Below are 17,596 nucleotides of genomic sequence, written 5' to 3'. Positions count from 1 at the left end.
AAGTCAACCAAATCTACGAAGACACTAGAAAACACCAATTAGTAATAAAAGTGGCTCTAAAGAGCCAAAAACACTACTAATTATGACCAAGGGACGGGGGTAAAATACTATATAAAATAGACACATCACAGGCGCCAAGGCCTGGGGTTGGACGCCAAGCTTGATTTTAACGCGTTTTCGAAAATCCGATAAATTTACCGTACTGGAGGATAAAATAATATAATTTCTTCGAAAATGCTATTTGATCTTGATTAAAACTCTAAAAAGTCAACAAAAGTCAACTAATCAATGCTAATTGAATTAGGAATGAAAAGAACCTTCTAGAAGAATCTAGAAGACTAAAACCATTCCTAATTGCATTAGGAAAGATAAATCATATTAGGCCCTCCCTAGATCATTGGGCCGCATATAAAGCTCAAACCGGACCCAGTTTGGTAAATTGGCCATAACTTCCTCAATATTCATCGGAATTGGGCTTATAATATATCGTTGGAAAGGTCTTCGCAAGCCCCATCCAACTACACCACTATTGGACCCATATCAAGGACCAACTAAACCAGATTGTCTGTTTTCTTAAAATAAAGTTTTCAAAAACAGAGAGAAGAGAAAAGAAATAAAAACTTTCCGCAACACTAGACCTTTCCACACTTTCGTTTCATTCGATTATGATTCGACGTGAAAGGTACTCATCACCAGGTTTGGTTTTGGGGAGACACAAATGAGTGTCTACACTACTGCTGCTACTATTATTATCGCTACTGCTGATAAAAACTTTGTTTTTACTAAATATCTATTATTTATATTATCTAATTTTTACTAATTAAAACTTATCTTTGATGAATTAATCTCATTTTTACTGAACTTAACTTATCTTTACTAAATATTATTTGAATAAGGTAAAGAAGAAAAGAACAATTCAAGAAAAGAATGAGAGAACACACGAGGAATTTTAAAGGGAGGAAAGTTAGGCATTTTTAAATGCATAACATTGATTAAAATATTATAAAAACACATGATAGAGAGAAAAAAGAGGAGAGAGATAGGAAGAGAGAGGTCTGTAGGCGGACCCCACTTATTTTTTGGTCGGATTGTATCACGTGATGGGGGACCACATGTTGATTGTTCCACCGAAAGTTTATATGCTATCATTGAATACCTAGTGGTCCTATTTATGCATAAATTTTGTACAACTGAATGCATATATAATACCATTATGTGCATATATAGTATCATTGTATATTCAGTGGTACCATTTGATCATCCAATAATACCATAATATGCATTCGTTTGTACATATGTATAATTACATGAATACCCCTTGTTATGCTTTTTAAATGAATAACTTTCCTCCATTTCTAGTTCCTCAGAACACACAAGATGTAGAGGCCTGTAGAGGCCAAGCCCTTATAATATTATAATTTATAAGTACATCATAAACGACTTATCCCTACATTCTTTTTTGTTTTACCTTCTATCCACTTTTCATTTTAAGTCGTTCTTTTAAATTCTACCCACTTCGCTTTATTCTATTTATGGTATGGCCTTTTTACAATCTTACTCTTTCAACCCCGTATTAATACACCATCTCACACTCTTCATTTTATTCACTTTTTTCTTACACAAACCAACCTCTGTTAAATTCTCTCTTACTTTATTTTACATCCACTCACATTATTCTTCGACAAATTTTTAAACTGTGTATCATAGTGAGTAAAGCATAAAAGAATGAAAGTAGTAAGAAGCTCACTTTAATTTCTATACTAATACATATACTCATGACATTATTTGTAATAAGTAAAGAGTGCTTAATTGCTTATATTAATTGGATGATTAACTCATGTATTAATTGGATGATTAACTCATGAATGGAGTAACATTGTGGTATTTAACTCATGAAGAAACATCAACCTAAAGTGTTAAATCCACCTAGTCAACAACTATTTTATACTCCCCATAGATGTATGCCCATGAACACCTTTTAGATCTTGCATATGCAATGTGTCTCATTAAAAACCTTACATGGAGAAACCCAATGGGATAAAACATGAGCCGGCCCAGGTTGATATCGGAGATTAACTTGGCCTGTTTATCTCGGGGTAAAAAAGTCTTTTCGCGTGGAAAGTAAAGGGTGTAATTGTCAAGCAAAATTTCACAGACTTCTGCTGTTAACAAAGCGTTAAAGTCCCTATCTCTAACTATGGTTAGTTAGTGTTACCTCTGCAAACCCAATATCCTTGAATTCAGCGACACTTCAGCAAGAATTTCAAGTGGTTCTTCAATTCAGCGAAAATTCGTGTGAACTTTTCGACACTTCAGATCGATTTTCTTTTGGGTTCAATTCTCCGGTAGGCGTTCAGTTGGAACTTTTCATATAAAGTCGGTAATATTTGCGATTTAATTTGACTATCCTACACACCTTCATCTTCTTCTTCAAGCTCCATTAATGGCGGACACCAGACCTCAACACCATTTTCGGCGGCTTCACCGCCAAATCCAACGAAAACCCTAGTAAAAATATAGAAACTAAGGAAATGGTTAACCCTAAAGGGAAGGTTTTTTTGTTTGCTTGTTTGATTTACCCCCTCTTATTGGTATTAACCATTGATGGAGCTTGTGAGCCTTTTCATTTCCAGGCCTAGAAGAATTCTATTTTCCATTTAATCTGCTTGAATAACTAAATTAGGGGTATTGGGAATCCAAATTGATGTTGCTGGGGAATTTTCATGTACTCTCATAGCTAGCTTGCTTTTCAAGATAAGCTATTCTGAATAAGCTTTTCTCTCATGAGCAACATGGCAGCTTGAGTCATTTGTCACCTGTGAGTTACTTAACTCACCTTAAGTTACCCAAGTTAAGTGTAGACAGCTCCCAATATAACGTTTGTTAACTCTGTTTATTGCACTTTTTCTTGCCAAAAAGACATATGTCAGTTTTTCAATTCAAAAGCATTTTTTTATTGCCTAGACACGCACATCAATGCAATTTTATTACCAAATTTCCATGAGATAAACAGTTCAAGTTTATCACTGATATCAACTTGGATTTTCTCATAAAACATGGCTAAGGGGTTATAGAATGCATGTACATATTATTATCCTCTTTAACTTGGATACTACATACATTTTTATACGTCACATATACTATCTCTATTTCATATTTTTTGCAACAAGTATGAGATTTTTTAGATATAGTTGTAGGTAATGACTTTGTAAACATAAGCTAAATGCTTATGTAAGCTAATTTGCTGAACACCCAATTTTGCCTTTCATTTGTAATTCACAGGATTTTGGTACATATGTGCTTGGCTTTATTGCTTTTAATATGGAGTAAATCTTTCTTTAATTAGAGCGATACAAGTAGCAATATCTTAATCTAAGTATTATTGTAGGATTTTCCTTAAACGATGGTAAGCCACACAACTTTTTGATATGGTGAATTAACGACCTATCGCCTTTTGCCCTCTAATAAACTCGTTTAAGGGAAAGATTGAGCATTGTTGCCACTAAAAAGACATTTTTACACACAGTAGAATACTTTTCAAAACAATTCAAACAAAATCAAATACATACAAAACAACCCAAAGTCAAACGAAGTCATAATAATTCACACCAAGTAAAGCTCAAACCTAAAAGTTGTAACCATCTATACTAATCTATTAAAAGGCGTTTATAAAAATGTCCATGTGACACGTAGATCCTTTTAAATTATGCCACCTCATTTACAAGCATTTTATGATGCCACATCACCTACCCAACATCTCTTTATGCCACATCACCTTACCCAAGCAACCATATTACTTCATATAAAAATACTCTGTATACCGTTAAGGGGATTCGAACACTCAACCACTTATGAAAAAATTGGCTACCTAACCATTTTAGCCCATCATCAAGCATATTATAAATACGAAAAAGAAATGTATATAAGTGTAAACTGCATGATTCAATTATCAGAAGAAAAAAAAACATATTCAATAATATTGATTTTATATTTTTAAATCTCAATTGCACGATAACAAAAGTAGCAACTCGAGGCATCGCTCGGGCTACTCACTAGTTGTAGGCTATTAAAACCTAACCGAATATTTTGAAGTCAATAACATTAGTATCAACGCTCAAATCAAAATATCCATAAATAATAAAGTTTAGGTAAACAAGTAATAAGAGAAACATAATCTCTCTATGCTCAATTCCCAATATGAAATATGCTGCATTACTTGAAAAGCTTCTCTTTATGTTATCCCTACTACTCACAATCAAATAGGTAATCGTAGGGTCAAGATAAAAATAAAGCAACACACAGTATGAAATCAGCAAAGCTGAGTACATAAACGTAAATAAAATCAAACTAACATGATACATCCTAGCGATATCAAAATTTACTTAGAATTTCCTTAGGTTAATGATTTCAGATCAAATTTCGAATCATGGGTCAGGTCGAGATTGCCTTGTTTGGTTTGATGCACTGTAAAATATTTTCATGAAAAATGAGTTTTACAATTTTTTTTTTCCATTTTCCTTTGTTTAGATAGTGAAGGGGTGGAAAACAATTTTCCCGATGGTGAAAAATTGCATCCTTAATGATGGAAAACAAGGGTGTTCATAAATCAGTCTGGACCGAAAAAATGAACCGGACCACCTCGGACTGACTCCAGACCGAATTAATCAATCCGGTCTTCGGGTCTAGAAATTTATTTTTTTTCAGTCCTGGTCCAAACCCCTATAAAAACTTGTCTTGGACCAGGCCGTTTTTTTTTTTTTTTTTTTATTTAAAATATGCGTGAAACCTTAAATAATGGTTAAGATGATCCTTAATAAGCTTAGAAAGCTTTAAATTTATGAATTTTTTTGTACTAAATATACAAAAAAAAAGACGTTTAAGTGTAGATTTTCCTTTACTTTTTTTGAGTTATCCATAAAATTATTTAAAAAATTAGAATTCTTTTTTTTAAAAATTCTTAATCGGCCCAAAGCGGTTCGGTCTGGGTTTTGGACCAATTCTTTCGGTCAGGTCCGGGTTTGGTCTTAGCTTAATCGGTTCGGTCTTCGGTTTTTAAAATTCTAATTTTCGGGCCAGGTCGGTTTGGTCCGATCTTGGATCGATGAACAACCCTAATGGAAAACGTTTTCCTTCACAAAATAAGGGAAGTCGCATTTTCCTTCCTTCCTTATTACTTTCATCTCATCTATCTACTATCCTCACATTCCCACTCCCACTCCTATTTTTATTTTTCTTTTACTTTTCTTGTATGTAACCAAACAACGTTAACCTAATTATTTACAATTGTATTTTTCCTTGAAAATATGTTTTCCATGAAAATTAATTTTTAATTGAAATTTCTTTACATCAAACCAAACGGGGTCGTAAATAATATAAAACGGAGATAGTAATTCATTTCAAACGGAACTAGAATTATTTATCCTATCCTCTAGCATCACCCTATCCAAGTCAATTAGTAGGGTTTTAGCAAGGGAGTGTAAGAAGAATGTGGGGGGCTATCTAGTAAACCCAAATACACTAAACAAATACGAAGTACAATCAAGTCAACAACTTTTAATGTCTGCTGCCGGTTTCGCTTGCACCTTTATTAGCGCAGCATCATCTTCGCTCACCCGCCCTTGTTATCTCACTTCCTCTCGCATTCTCTCCTTCTTCTCTTTCTCTCTCCTCTCGTCACCTCCGCCGCCATTACTGTCGCACAGGTAAACCTTCTTCGCCGCCATTTTCGCGATTCAAATTCTGCATTTGCTCAACTCTAGGTTTGACTTTTTGCAGGTATTTTAATCGTAGTAGAAGACTGTTTGCTATGGCTGGTGATTCCAAGGCTAAAACTGCTGATCCTAAGGCTAAGAATGGTGAGTTTGTGAATTTTTTGATGTTAATTTTAAAATTTTAATGCATTGTTTTTGTTGTTAATGGAAGATTAATGGAGTCGTTAATGATTGGGATTTTTAGCTGGGAAGAAGAAGAAGGAGGTGAAGAAAGAGACTGGATTAGGGTTAACTAATAAGAAGGATGAGAATTTTGGGGAGTGGTATTCTGAGGTATTTTATTTTTGTTTTTGTATTTTTTGGTTGAATTATAGTACTATGTAATGAATAATTGGGTTGAAATGACCTTTGTGATTGATAATGCAGGTTGTTGTGAATTCTGAGATGATTGAGTATTATGATATTTCTGGGTGTTACATTCTCAGGCCGTGGACTATGGCGATTTGGGAGGCTATGCAAGTGAGTTATCTTTTATTTCAGTAAAATGCTTTGACATGTTGTAGAAAGAATTTGTGGATGCCATTAGCAATCGACTTGCTTATGGGGTTGGGATCTTTTGTTGCTTGGTCAGTTTCGGGGTTGCGTGAACTTGTCAACGTGTAAAATGAACTTTTATTGAACGTGAGCTTCAATAGCAATATCGTGCTAACACTTCAAATTCGGATAGGAGAAGGGTTCCTAATTTCTTTTCGAAATGTTTACTGTTGTAGTTTGTGATGAAACCTTTCAAGCTTATGTTGAATGCTTTTTGAGGAATGACTCTAATGTCTTTTAAAAACTAATAGCGGAGGTGTTGTTCTTCTATGGTTATGTTCTCTTCACCTTATTTCAAGAACCTATGCTTTTAGATTCAGTGTGTCCATGACAATGTTATTTGATTGTAGGCACTCACCAAGTCAGACTAAACTTCTATAAAATCAGACAGATTACCTCAGTTGAAGAGTCAATAACCTATATTTGTCATGGTTTTTTTGGTTCCCAATATGTAATATCAAAAGGCTAGCAGGGATAGATTTTAGGTTACGAGAATTTCTATGTTATCCTTTGAGGAAGGAAGATATGATATGGTATTCAAGGTAAGTTTTGTTGGAGGGAGGTCACTTGCTGGTTGTTACATCACTGAATTTATGATTATACTTTTGTGCAAATCATGTTTGGGATATATGTTCTCTTATCCACCCCCCTCCCTATGTTTTGTACGGAAGTGATGGCTTGATGTATCTAATCAATATTAGGAATTTAGGATATTTGAGAAGGATATTTCTGAATTTTGTGAAATTTGCCAGTGATTGAGGGAAGGATTCGATTCTTTGGATGGAAAATGATCTAGGTAGAGTATATGGTTTTTTCGTTCTTATATCTTCTCTTTTATCATTGATGAAAGTCTAGGAATTTTCTATCATGCCGGACAAATGTCTAGGGTCAATTTGAAATATTCTTTGTTGCAAACTTACAAATTCAATCTCTCCTCCCTCCTTGATCTCATATCGTTTTAGAATGACAATTGCTGCTTGATTGAAGCCTTACTGAATATATGCCAGAACCATCCAGCGAAATTTCCACTTTTCCCAATCTAGAAGAGTAGAGGCAGGGTATGAAACAAGCTGATATTAGACTTTTAATGTCACCTTGAAATGTAAGTTTCAGGATTAACATGCTTATATTAATTCAGAAAGGGGTCAATTAGCTTAGGTAAGTCCAGATTTGTTTAGTAAGTCCTAAGTTGTCTTTAAGGCCCAATCTATATATGATTTCAGGGTTACTACTACGTGCATCTTCCTAATTATATTAATGATTCTATAATTTCAAAATTTTAGGAATTTTTCGATGCGGAAATCAAGAAGATGAAGATAAAGAATTGCTACTTCCCACTATTTGTCTCACCTGGTGTTTTGGAGAAGGAAAAAGATCACATCGAAGGGTTTGCCCCCGAGGTAAGCTCAAATGAGCACATTTGTTTGTTGAACTATATCTTTGAGACATGTGAAAGGGAGAGGTTCAGATGACAAGGGAATGCTGGCTGTGTCGCTAATTTGGATGGATGAGATTGGGAGAGCTGTTAATAGAATTTCTTGGGGGTTTTTTCCGCATGCTTCTAATAATTGAAACTTTTTATATAGGTTGCATGGGTAACAAAGTCTGGGCAATCTGACTTGGAGGTGCCTATTGCTATTCGTCCAACCAGTGAGACTGTTATGTACCCTTACTATTCAAAGTGGATCAGGGGGCACCGTGACTTACCTCTAAGACTGAATCAGTGGTGTAATGTTGTCCGTTGGGAATTCAGCAATCCAACTCCTTTTATCAGGTAGTATATGGTGTACTCTTTTTACATAATGCTTGTAAGTTCGTTCTACATGGTGTGCATTTTTCCTTTCTTTTCTTTTCCTTAGCGTATCATGGTTGATGACTCTATTGGATAATACATTACTTTGTCTTGTCATTTTAATTGCAAATATAAAGAGTCATATAGTGAAAGAAAGAATTGCTAACCCTGAAGCTCTGATGACTCCAGATAGGGATAGAAATGAATTGCTAACCTGAAGGTCTGATAACTGTGAGGGGGCATCTGTTTTGGGGTATTCAGTTAAGAAAAGAGTATCTATAAGGTTTATTCTCTTAGTTGTTATATGTTAGGTTTGCATTATCATTCTCTTATTTGTAATTTGTTGGGTAACAAAACTAGGTTGGGTTTGTATTAGTAATTGCCTTTTCTTGATTATTCTGGATAGTATTCTACCAGGTAGTTGGAAGAAATGGTTATTTGGACATACAAGTGATACAACTCTCTTGGTACTTTATTTATGTAATTTTTTACCTGTTAAAAACAAAGGTAGGAGCACTATTGAAAGGAAGAAATATATAAATAAGTTGATTTTGTTTGTCAGGAACAAAAGTATATTGTTAAGAAATCAGTCTACTGAGAGAGGAATACAATTCTTAACAATCTTTGTTACATGCTAATGATCTTCTATATATAAGCTAATTTAGGCTTGCTCTTGTGTTTGTAGGAGTCGTGAATTTCTCTGGCAAGAAGGCCATACAGCATTTGCAACACAGGAAGAGGCAGATGCTGAGGTATGAGCGTATGGCAGTGGAGTTTGCTAATATCTGGTTTAACTAATTACTTTATGCGACTCCTATAACTACCCCTGTGTGCCAATACATTCTAGTACGCGACCCTGCTAATTCATATTAGCTTACTAAAGTAACTTGGGGCTTTTGCAATTGAGTAGAATGGATGGTTTTAGTGTCAAGTCGGCCATAACCCATAAGTTTTCTTCACTTTGTTGGCAAAATGGATGTTGGCAAAAAATCAAGATGAACAAATACGCTAGATATGAAAATCAAGGCATTGAATATAGAGGAATGAAAATACTACCTCCGTCTTTTTTTAGTTGACACGTATTCTTTTTTGGGAAGTTTATTTTTAGTTGACACGATTCTATTTTGGGTTAAAAGGGTAATATTAAATGTCACTTTTGCCCTCATCTCTATTTTAAGTTGACACGATTCTATTTTGGGTTAAAAGGGTAATATTAAATGTCACTTTTGCCCTCATCTCTATACTCTCCTCCACATAGACCCCCCTCTCTCATCTCTCTTCCTTAACCCCCTCTTTCTTCTTCCTTCACTGTCAAGATATTCAGACCACCATGGACGCCAATTGTTTCTCTTTCCTCCCTATAGCCATCACCATCATTCCATTTTCTTATTTCATTACATATGTTGATCAATTCATCCCTCCTCTCATTCCGTGATTGGTGATCTTGTGAGCTTGATTCTTTGACGGGGTTTTCCAATCTTACTAATTGAAGGCGGCAGCACGAGTGAATCCTACCCTCCAAACTTACCATGACCCGGTGGCGTTTGATTTGGTCATGGCAGAGAGGATCGCCCGATTTGCTGACATGAGGAGGAGAGAGAAAGTGAGCATCGGCCGTGAGAAACACCACACTCAGGGGTAAGGTTGTGTCGCCGGAGTAGATAACGGTGAGAGAGGTGCGGCGGCTAAGGTTTAGACGACAACTTGGGGTAGTGTGGGCCAGAAGACAAAAGGTTGGGGTGGTGTGGGCCTTGTTCACTGTTTCTATTACCTGGCCAAAGGGAAGAGTAGGTGCTATAAGGTTGGGTAAGGGTATATGGGTCTTTTGCTTTTCTCTTTCACTCCTTAATATGTGCGCCAAAATGAAATGTGTCAACTAATTATAAACGGAGGAAGTATATGTTTTGGGCTTTTGGTTTACTGAGTGACGCGATTATATCAATATGTTTTTTGGCTTATGATGCTTGGTTAGGCTTGTTGTACAGTCACAGGGAGGTGGAGGTGGTGAGATAGGGAGTTATTGGGAGGAAAAGGTAACTTTTTGAAAAGTATTATCTATATTCTTTTTCGGAAAAACAATTTTATTTACTTTTACAGGTTCATCTTCACCTTCCCATACAAACACCATTTCCCATTTTCTCTCACCTTAGCCTGTAGTACTACTTTTTGGGGTGTAATGTCCCATAGCGTATTATGATCTGAAATAATTTGTATAAAAAACTCCAAACATGTTAGAATTCTCCCAACTAGTGTTTTGCGGTCTTTGTACTCGAACCGCTTACCGAAGCATACTTTGTGATAGGTACTCTAGTCTTAAATTCCATGTAAAAATGATGGAAGCCTTCGAATTGCCATGATTTCTTAACACCACCTTGACCTTCCAGGACATAGAGTATAGGATTTTGTTATTTTAGATCTTCTTTATGGTTCGTATAGTTCGTAGTTCATTTTAGATATTGATCCCCAGCTTTCACTCATTGCTTGATTGGTGTTTTCACCCTGATTTTGGTTGTGGATTTAATTTCTCTAGTCATCCATATCAAAAGAAGACTTGGTTAATTTCATCGACTTTTGATAAATTATTGGCAATCCGTCGCCCTTTTTCATCCTCATTCCCTATAGATTCCTATCTACGCTTTAATCATCGATCAGTTATATATTCAATTCAATATCATGGACTATCTTTCTTCTTGTCTTTTTTCACGATAATAGGTTTAATCTGAAATTCAAGAAAAGGATTTTCTAGATGGTTGACTTGAATATACCAACTGGCTTTGTTCAAAATTCAGAGGTTGCTGTCATGAATTGTATTATAATTTCTGTTAGAGATTTATGTAGTATTTCGAAATATTTTTCTTACTTTTCTTGAGTTGCTTATGCTTTTTGAGATTTTGTTCGATTTCCCCCTTATTTTTACATATTTGAATTTCTCTCTCTCCCTTTTTTTTCCATGTTAACTCCAAAAATGAAAGCTGTACCATTTTGGAGCTGTTTTATAATTGTTCAATTCTGAAAATGGATTTTATCTTTTTCACCTTCTGTTGGTCTTTTATCTTAGTTTTCTTGCGAATATTTTTTGCCCGTTTTTATGTCCTTTCTCCTCTATAATCTTTTTTTTGGGTAAGTTTGGGGTTGATTAATTTGAACTTCTATTAAATGTTATAGAGCTAGTTTGCCATCCCATGGTTGTTGGTCTTTGGTGTCCTTTGCTCTTGAAGACATAATTGCTTACTTCAAGAATTGATAGCAATTTCTCCAAGGTTCTTTCTTGACGCAAATATATATATATATATATATATATATATATATATATATATAAAATAAGAAAATATTTTGGACTAGATGAAATGTCTAAGACCCACATGCCAGGCAGTTATAATGCCTTTTTCTGCTTGGTCACTATTCATGCCTTTAATGAGCATCATCATTGATAGAATCTCCTTGAACCAAAACACCCCTATTAGTGGGGGGCTGATGATGAAAAATGAAAGGGACTTGCAGATCCAATTCCCAAGGCGCACCAAGATCATATTGAAATCTTTACCTTGTCTGAAACACGTTGAAGATGTTCGTCTACTGGCTTCTCCAACGTCCTGATCATGGCGTCATTTACAGTTTAAAATGGTACAGGGCATTAGCTAACCGTGCTCCAATGAAATAAATTTATGTAGATGAAGTAAATAAGAATGAGAATGAGTCTAGTGAGAGAGAGCTATGATTTAGACTTGCAATTTTAATGTAATACTCAAGTGGATGACATTTCCAAATAAAGTCTGTATCTGCTGCTATTTGAACTACTTTTTCAAGAGTTTGTCACCGACTGTGAAAACTGATAGAATCTGGTGTTTTCTCTGTATTCTAATTCTGTTGGATGTTGATTGATAACCAGTACGTTATTATATGCCTTTCTGAAAAACAAAATGAAAAGAATTAAATCCTTTTGTAGTTATTTCTTATTATAATCATATGGCTGCAATGTTGTTTTGATCATTTACTAGTGGCCAAAATAATAACTTAATGTTATCATATATTTTGATTGCTACATTAGGTTCTTGATATCTTGGAACTCTACCGGCGAATATATGAAGAGTTTTTGGCTGTTCCAGTGGTCAAGGGCAAGAAAAGTGAGATGGAGAAGTTTGCAGGTGGATATTACACAACAAGTGTTGAGGTAGCAATTTTTTTAATAAGAGTTGAAACTTCTTTGCATATGAATTTTTCTATGTAAATTATTGGAATCTCGATAAATGTTGTAATATGTATTATGAGACGTGATAATGTCTGTTTTCTTTAAATATCTTAAATTGCATATTGTCTTCCTTTTCCAGGCATTTATACCAAACACTGGACGTGGTGTTCAAGGTGCAACTTCACATTGTCTTGGTCAAAATTTTGCAAAGATGTTTGAAATTACTTATGAAAATGAGAAAGGAGAGAAGGCAATGGTCTGGCAGAACTCATGGGCATACAGTACCAGAACGGTCTGCTCCTCTACCCTTCATTTGCTATTACTGCTAGAGTTGTTTGATTGGAGCTTACTTTTGTGCAACTTTCCTGTCTGCAGTATCTTGGTATTTGGTTGTGGTGGACATTATGAGTTGTTTGTTTGGCAATGAGTTATTCTGTTTGATGATATTCTTGTCACTATTTGGTTCTTAAATTGGCTCATTTCTGTAATAATATTCATTGACATCACTTAGGATCTTGTTATTTTACATTCTTAATGACGAGCAGTATTCATTTTATTGGTCACCCTCCTGTGGGGGTTCTTAAGCGGCAATAGAGGGTAACGTTTCAATATAGGATGGATTGATGACGCCACTTGTTTGTTGAATGTGACCCCTTGAGGCCTTGATTGACGTCTTGACGAGAGGGTTCTTTCTGACTTTTTTTATATCTAAATTTTATTCTGTCAATTTGCAGATAGGGGTAATGGTCATGACACATGGTGATGACAAAGGCTTAGTTTTGCCACCTAAAGTAGCAGCTGTCCAAGTCATTGTGGTACCTGTACCTTTCAAAGATGCTGACACACAAGGAATTTTCGATGCTTGTGCTTCTACTGTCAAAATTCTGTGTGAAGCAGGCATTCGGGCTGAATGTGATCTTAGGGATAACTATTCTCCAGGCTGGAAGTATTCACACTGGGAAATGAAAGGTGTTCCTTTGAGGCTTGAGATTGGACCAAAGGATTTGGCCAATAGTCAGGTAAATCTAATGCATGTCTCCTCCAAGTTTTTTAAAATTGTATGTTTTATGTTTTTCTTATCTAAAACTTGTTATTTTGGGCTTATCTATCTGATCAATGAATTTTGTGAAATGCTATTGCTGGGTGTCTTTTTGTCTTACGCATTTCGTTACCATGCCTGCTGAGTTCCTTTTTCCCTTTGTTGCTGTATTGTTTGAAATACATTCAGGAAAAGAGAATACATATATTTGTCACTGAAATACCAAAATAGCATTGTAATTGAGAGGGAAAAAAAAAAAAAAAAACCTAACAATTTTCCTTGGGCTGGAATTGAATAAATTTTAATTAGATTTTATCCTTAGTGACGGATTGTGATGGCTGATGCAGTAATATAATGAATTTTGTGTGCTGTAACTATGTATTTTTGGGTAATTTTGAGAAACATATTGCACATTGTTCTATTGCGTGAAAGATATTTGATTTAATGGTCATTGGTCTGATATGTTTTGTAAGGCATTTAAAAAAATTCGTAAATGGTCCCCATTGGACTAAATTTGGTGTGGTTTATAGCAGCTGTGGCAAATAGTTTGTTTGAAGGGCAAAAAATACTATCATAGATCCCTATTATTTCTCTCTATCAAAATCATCACTGAATCAAATAGTTCAGAGTTCAGACCCCCTGTAACTCATGTTTTTGTGGCAAAAAGGAATGCCATATGCTCATGTATATATTTTTATTGTTTATTTTTTTTAAATTGAAAAGATGATTTCTCAGGATGACTTTATTGTGTTGCATAGCTTGTGATGTCATACAGCCATTGGCCACATCAGTTTTATTGTTAATGTCATATTTTGTAGAAGCCAAGAATGGTTGAGATTAACAATTTTATCAACTTTTAGACTCGTGCTGTTCGACGTGACAATTCGTCCAAGAAGGATATACTTATGCTCATGTATATATTTTTATTGTTTATTTTATTTAAATTGAAAAGATGATTTCTCAGGATGACTTTATTGTGTTGCATAGCTTGTGATGTCATACAGCCATTGGCCACATCAGTTTTATTGTTAATGCCATATTTTGTAGAAGCCAAGTATGGTTGAGATTAACAATTTTATCAACTTTTAGACTCGTGCTGTTCGACGTGACAATTCGTCCAAGAAGGATATACCAATGGCAGATTTGGTCGATCAGGTGAAAGAATTGCTGGATACAATTCAACAAAACTTGTTTGATGTTGCAAAGGAAAAGAGAGATGCATGTGTTAAAGAAGTTAGGACATGGGATGAGTTTGTTGAAGCATTGGCACAGAAGAAACTGATTTTAGCTCCTTGGTGTGATGAAGAGGTACCATAGATTTTACTTATTTATTTTTGAGTTCATATTATTTCAGAAGTTCATCACTTTGTCTTGTTTTTTTCTGATCTATATTCTTAATATATATGTATCTTTCTAATATTAGAAACAATCATGTTGATCATGTTCTTTGTATGGACTCGATAATTTGATGTAATCTAATTGAATCTAACTCAAGTAAAATCTAACATATGTTGCTTTCTTAAAGGAAAGCCGTGGCTATACTCACTGCCATCACATGCGTGCAACCTTAGAAGTGGAGGTTTTAAAACTTAGTTTTTGTATTGACTTGCTCAAGTATATTGTTTTTATGCTGACTATGGTGTTCGTATCAGTATACTTTTGTGTATTGAACAATTGCCATAGTGATGCACCACTTGTAGAGGTATTTGGATGCATACTAGTTGATATACTGATTTGGATGTTTTCATATTGTTGCAAAGTGGTTATTGAATTGTATAATCCTATACTCAATAAATCTTGAGTTAATCATCAACATTAGGGACTAAATTTTCCATTTTTTCACCAATCCGGACTTTACCTTAAGTTTAATATATTTTTGGGACCTTAGTCCTCCCCACTTGTGGAATTAAGGCTTTGATTGATTGATTTGGGACCTTAGTCTAGAACAGGCCTTGTATTGGACTGGATAACACTTGAAGAATATGCAGCCCCTCCCCCCTTACCAGGAATAAAAGCTCAGATCCACCTCATGTGCTTTTAGAAATGATGCAAATCTCCCTTTCCCAGGAATAAAAAGCTCAAGATCCACCTCTTGTGTTTATAGAAGTGATTTCAAATCTTAGATTGTATGTGATAAAATTCTAAAGAGACGTGCATTGTTTTTTCCTTTTTCAGGAAGTTGAGAAGGATGTCAAAGCTCGAACAAAAGGAGAGATAGGAGCTGCTAAGACTTTATGCTCACCATTTGATCAGCCAGCGCTAGAAGAAGGTATAAGCTCTCCAATTCTGTATGGAATTTCTTGCAAAATTATAATTTTCAAGCTGCTACCTGCTAGTTTGAAGCATTCTGTCATTGTTTTATACTCAACTAGTCTTCTGGCCCGTGCAATGCACGGCTTGTTCATAGAAAATTAAATTGAGAGACCAGTGAGAAAATACCAATAAATAATTATGAGTGTAATATGTAAATAAAAACATAATTAAATAAATAAAAATTTTGAGACTTTAATTTAAAATGAGACTTAATAGAAAGAAGATGGAGAGACTAAAATCAAAGAGAGTAATTAAAAAGGTTGAATTAAAGAGGGGAGATGAAGATGAAGTGTTTAATGAAAGAGTTAAGAAAAATTGTATAATAAAAAATAAAAAATGTAAAACGACATGTGGCATGTTGAGTTGAAGAAGAAGATAGGGAAGTGTAATAAAATGATGACACATGTTTTTTTTGGTTTGCCTTTTTAAATACTAAGTATAGATTACTCATAGTATATATGATTTTTAATCTCTAAACTCCTGCATTGTAGTGACACATGTTTGATCCCAGAATTGATTCTCTTTTTTTTTTTTTTTTTCCCTAAACTGATACTACTCATACTAGTCATGTAGTAATGCATCAAATTGTTGTCTAGTGCATAATTATGTAGTGGTTTTAAGCTTTCTTGCTGAACCGGATTTTTTTTTTTCTCGTTTTTCTATTGCTCTTTAGGCACCCTTTGCTTTGCTTCTGGAAAGCCGGCCAAGAAATGGACATATTGGGGCAGAAGCTACTAGCACTACTATCTTTGTTATTCTCCTGTTTTTTTTTTTTTTTTTTTTTTTTTTTTTTTTTTTTTTTTTTTTGCACATCACTCGTAGTATTGTCTATTTCTCTAAATACTCTATATATTTTTTACACACGTGTTCCATTATTTCTTAGTCTACCATAAGCGGTAGTTCGTTGTTCCACACTTCGTAAAACATTTCAAATCTCACAATGAAACAAATGCAATTAAAGTTTCTTTAGTCAGACATGTCAAGCCCTAGGCTTAGTAGCTGAGACTAGAGTAGATCTTATTGATAGAAATAGCATATTAACTTTTTTGAGGAAGTAGCAAGCTTACAATTGTGACTAATCTTGGAGGTAACTTTTCCCTTGTAATTAATGGGAGAAATATTTACAAATAGGACTTATGTGCCAATGAAATAAATAGGATGACATTTTTGTGAATAATGGGAACTAGGAGTGTACATAAACAGGACCGGACCTGAAAACCGACTTGACCCGGACTTGTAGATTCAGGTCCGATCCCGGTCCTTGAAATTCAAGGTTTCCGGTCCTGGTCCGGATTAGGTCCAAACCCGGGGTTTTCACGTCTAGAATTGGTATAGATTTTTTATTTTATTTTTTTTTTTTTGTAAAATGAAGTAAATATTATCCTATTATTTCAGAAAAATTTGTTTAAAAAGGCCAGTTAAGTGTTCACTTTTGTTCAAAGGGACCAATTAAGCCAAAGGTTGCTCAAAAGGACCATATAACACAATTTGGGTTGTTGAGTGGGACCTCGTTCTACTTTCAGGCAAGTCAATGCCGGATTTCGGCGTTGACCGTCACGTGCTTTGCATGTGACCCATTAAATTGGGTCAAATTTTTTTTCTTTTTTTCCCCTCATTTCCACGAGTTCCACCCAATATTCCCAATTACCCCCTTTTATCCCATTTCTTCTCTCTCTCCTTGAAGCTCGCTGTTCATGACATTAACTTTGGAGGTTATATAAACGGAGGGTTGAGAGAGATGTAAAAGTGTCAAATAGGAGTAAATTGGTCATTTTATGCGGGATTTAAATTTTGCTCTTTTAGATTCAGTGGTACAAAATACACTCTCAGTGGTACCAAATATAATTTTAGTGGTATTTAAAAAAAAGGTTCAAATGTCTAATTAGACTGTCAAATAATACCATTACAGCTCAGTGGTATAAAATACACTCCCAGTGGTACTCAATGCGGTTTTAGTG

General features: G+C 34.8%; 1 protein-coding gene across 1 annotated transcript; it reads left to right on the top strand.

The window, feature by feature from the left end:
• Positions 1-5,536: 5,536 nt before the first annotated feature.
• LOC145632129 (proline--tRNA ligase, cytoplasmic-like) lies at positions 5,537-16,611 on the top strand. The gene is made up of 13 exons (XM_081684420.1): positions 5,537-5,702; positions 5,776-5,855; positions 5,956-6,044; positions 6,138-6,230; positions 7,589-7,705; positions 7,892-8,079; positions 8,783-8,849; positions 12,146-12,268; positions 12,426-12,578; positions 13,021-13,305; positions 14,415-14,633; positions 15,501-15,594; positions 16,312-16,611. The coding sequence occupies exons 1-13, from the start codon at positions 5,557-5,559 to the stop codon at positions 16,374-16,376; spliced, it is 1,719 nt and encodes a 572-aa protein (XP_081540546.1). The 5' UTR covers positions 5,537-5,556; the 3' UTR covers positions 16,377-16,611.
• Positions 16,612-17,596: the final 985 nt, after the last annotated feature.

This window comes from Chenopodium album, chromosome 5 (assembly GCF_948465745.1).
Source record: "Chenopodium album chromosome 5, dcCheAlbu1.1, whole genome shotgun sequence".
NCBI classification, from domain to species: Eukaryota; Viridiplantae; Streptophyta; class Magnoliopsida; order Caryophyllales; family Amaranthaceae; genus Chenopodium; species Chenopodium album.
This window is presented reverse-complemented; position numbering and strand designations above follow the sequence as displayed.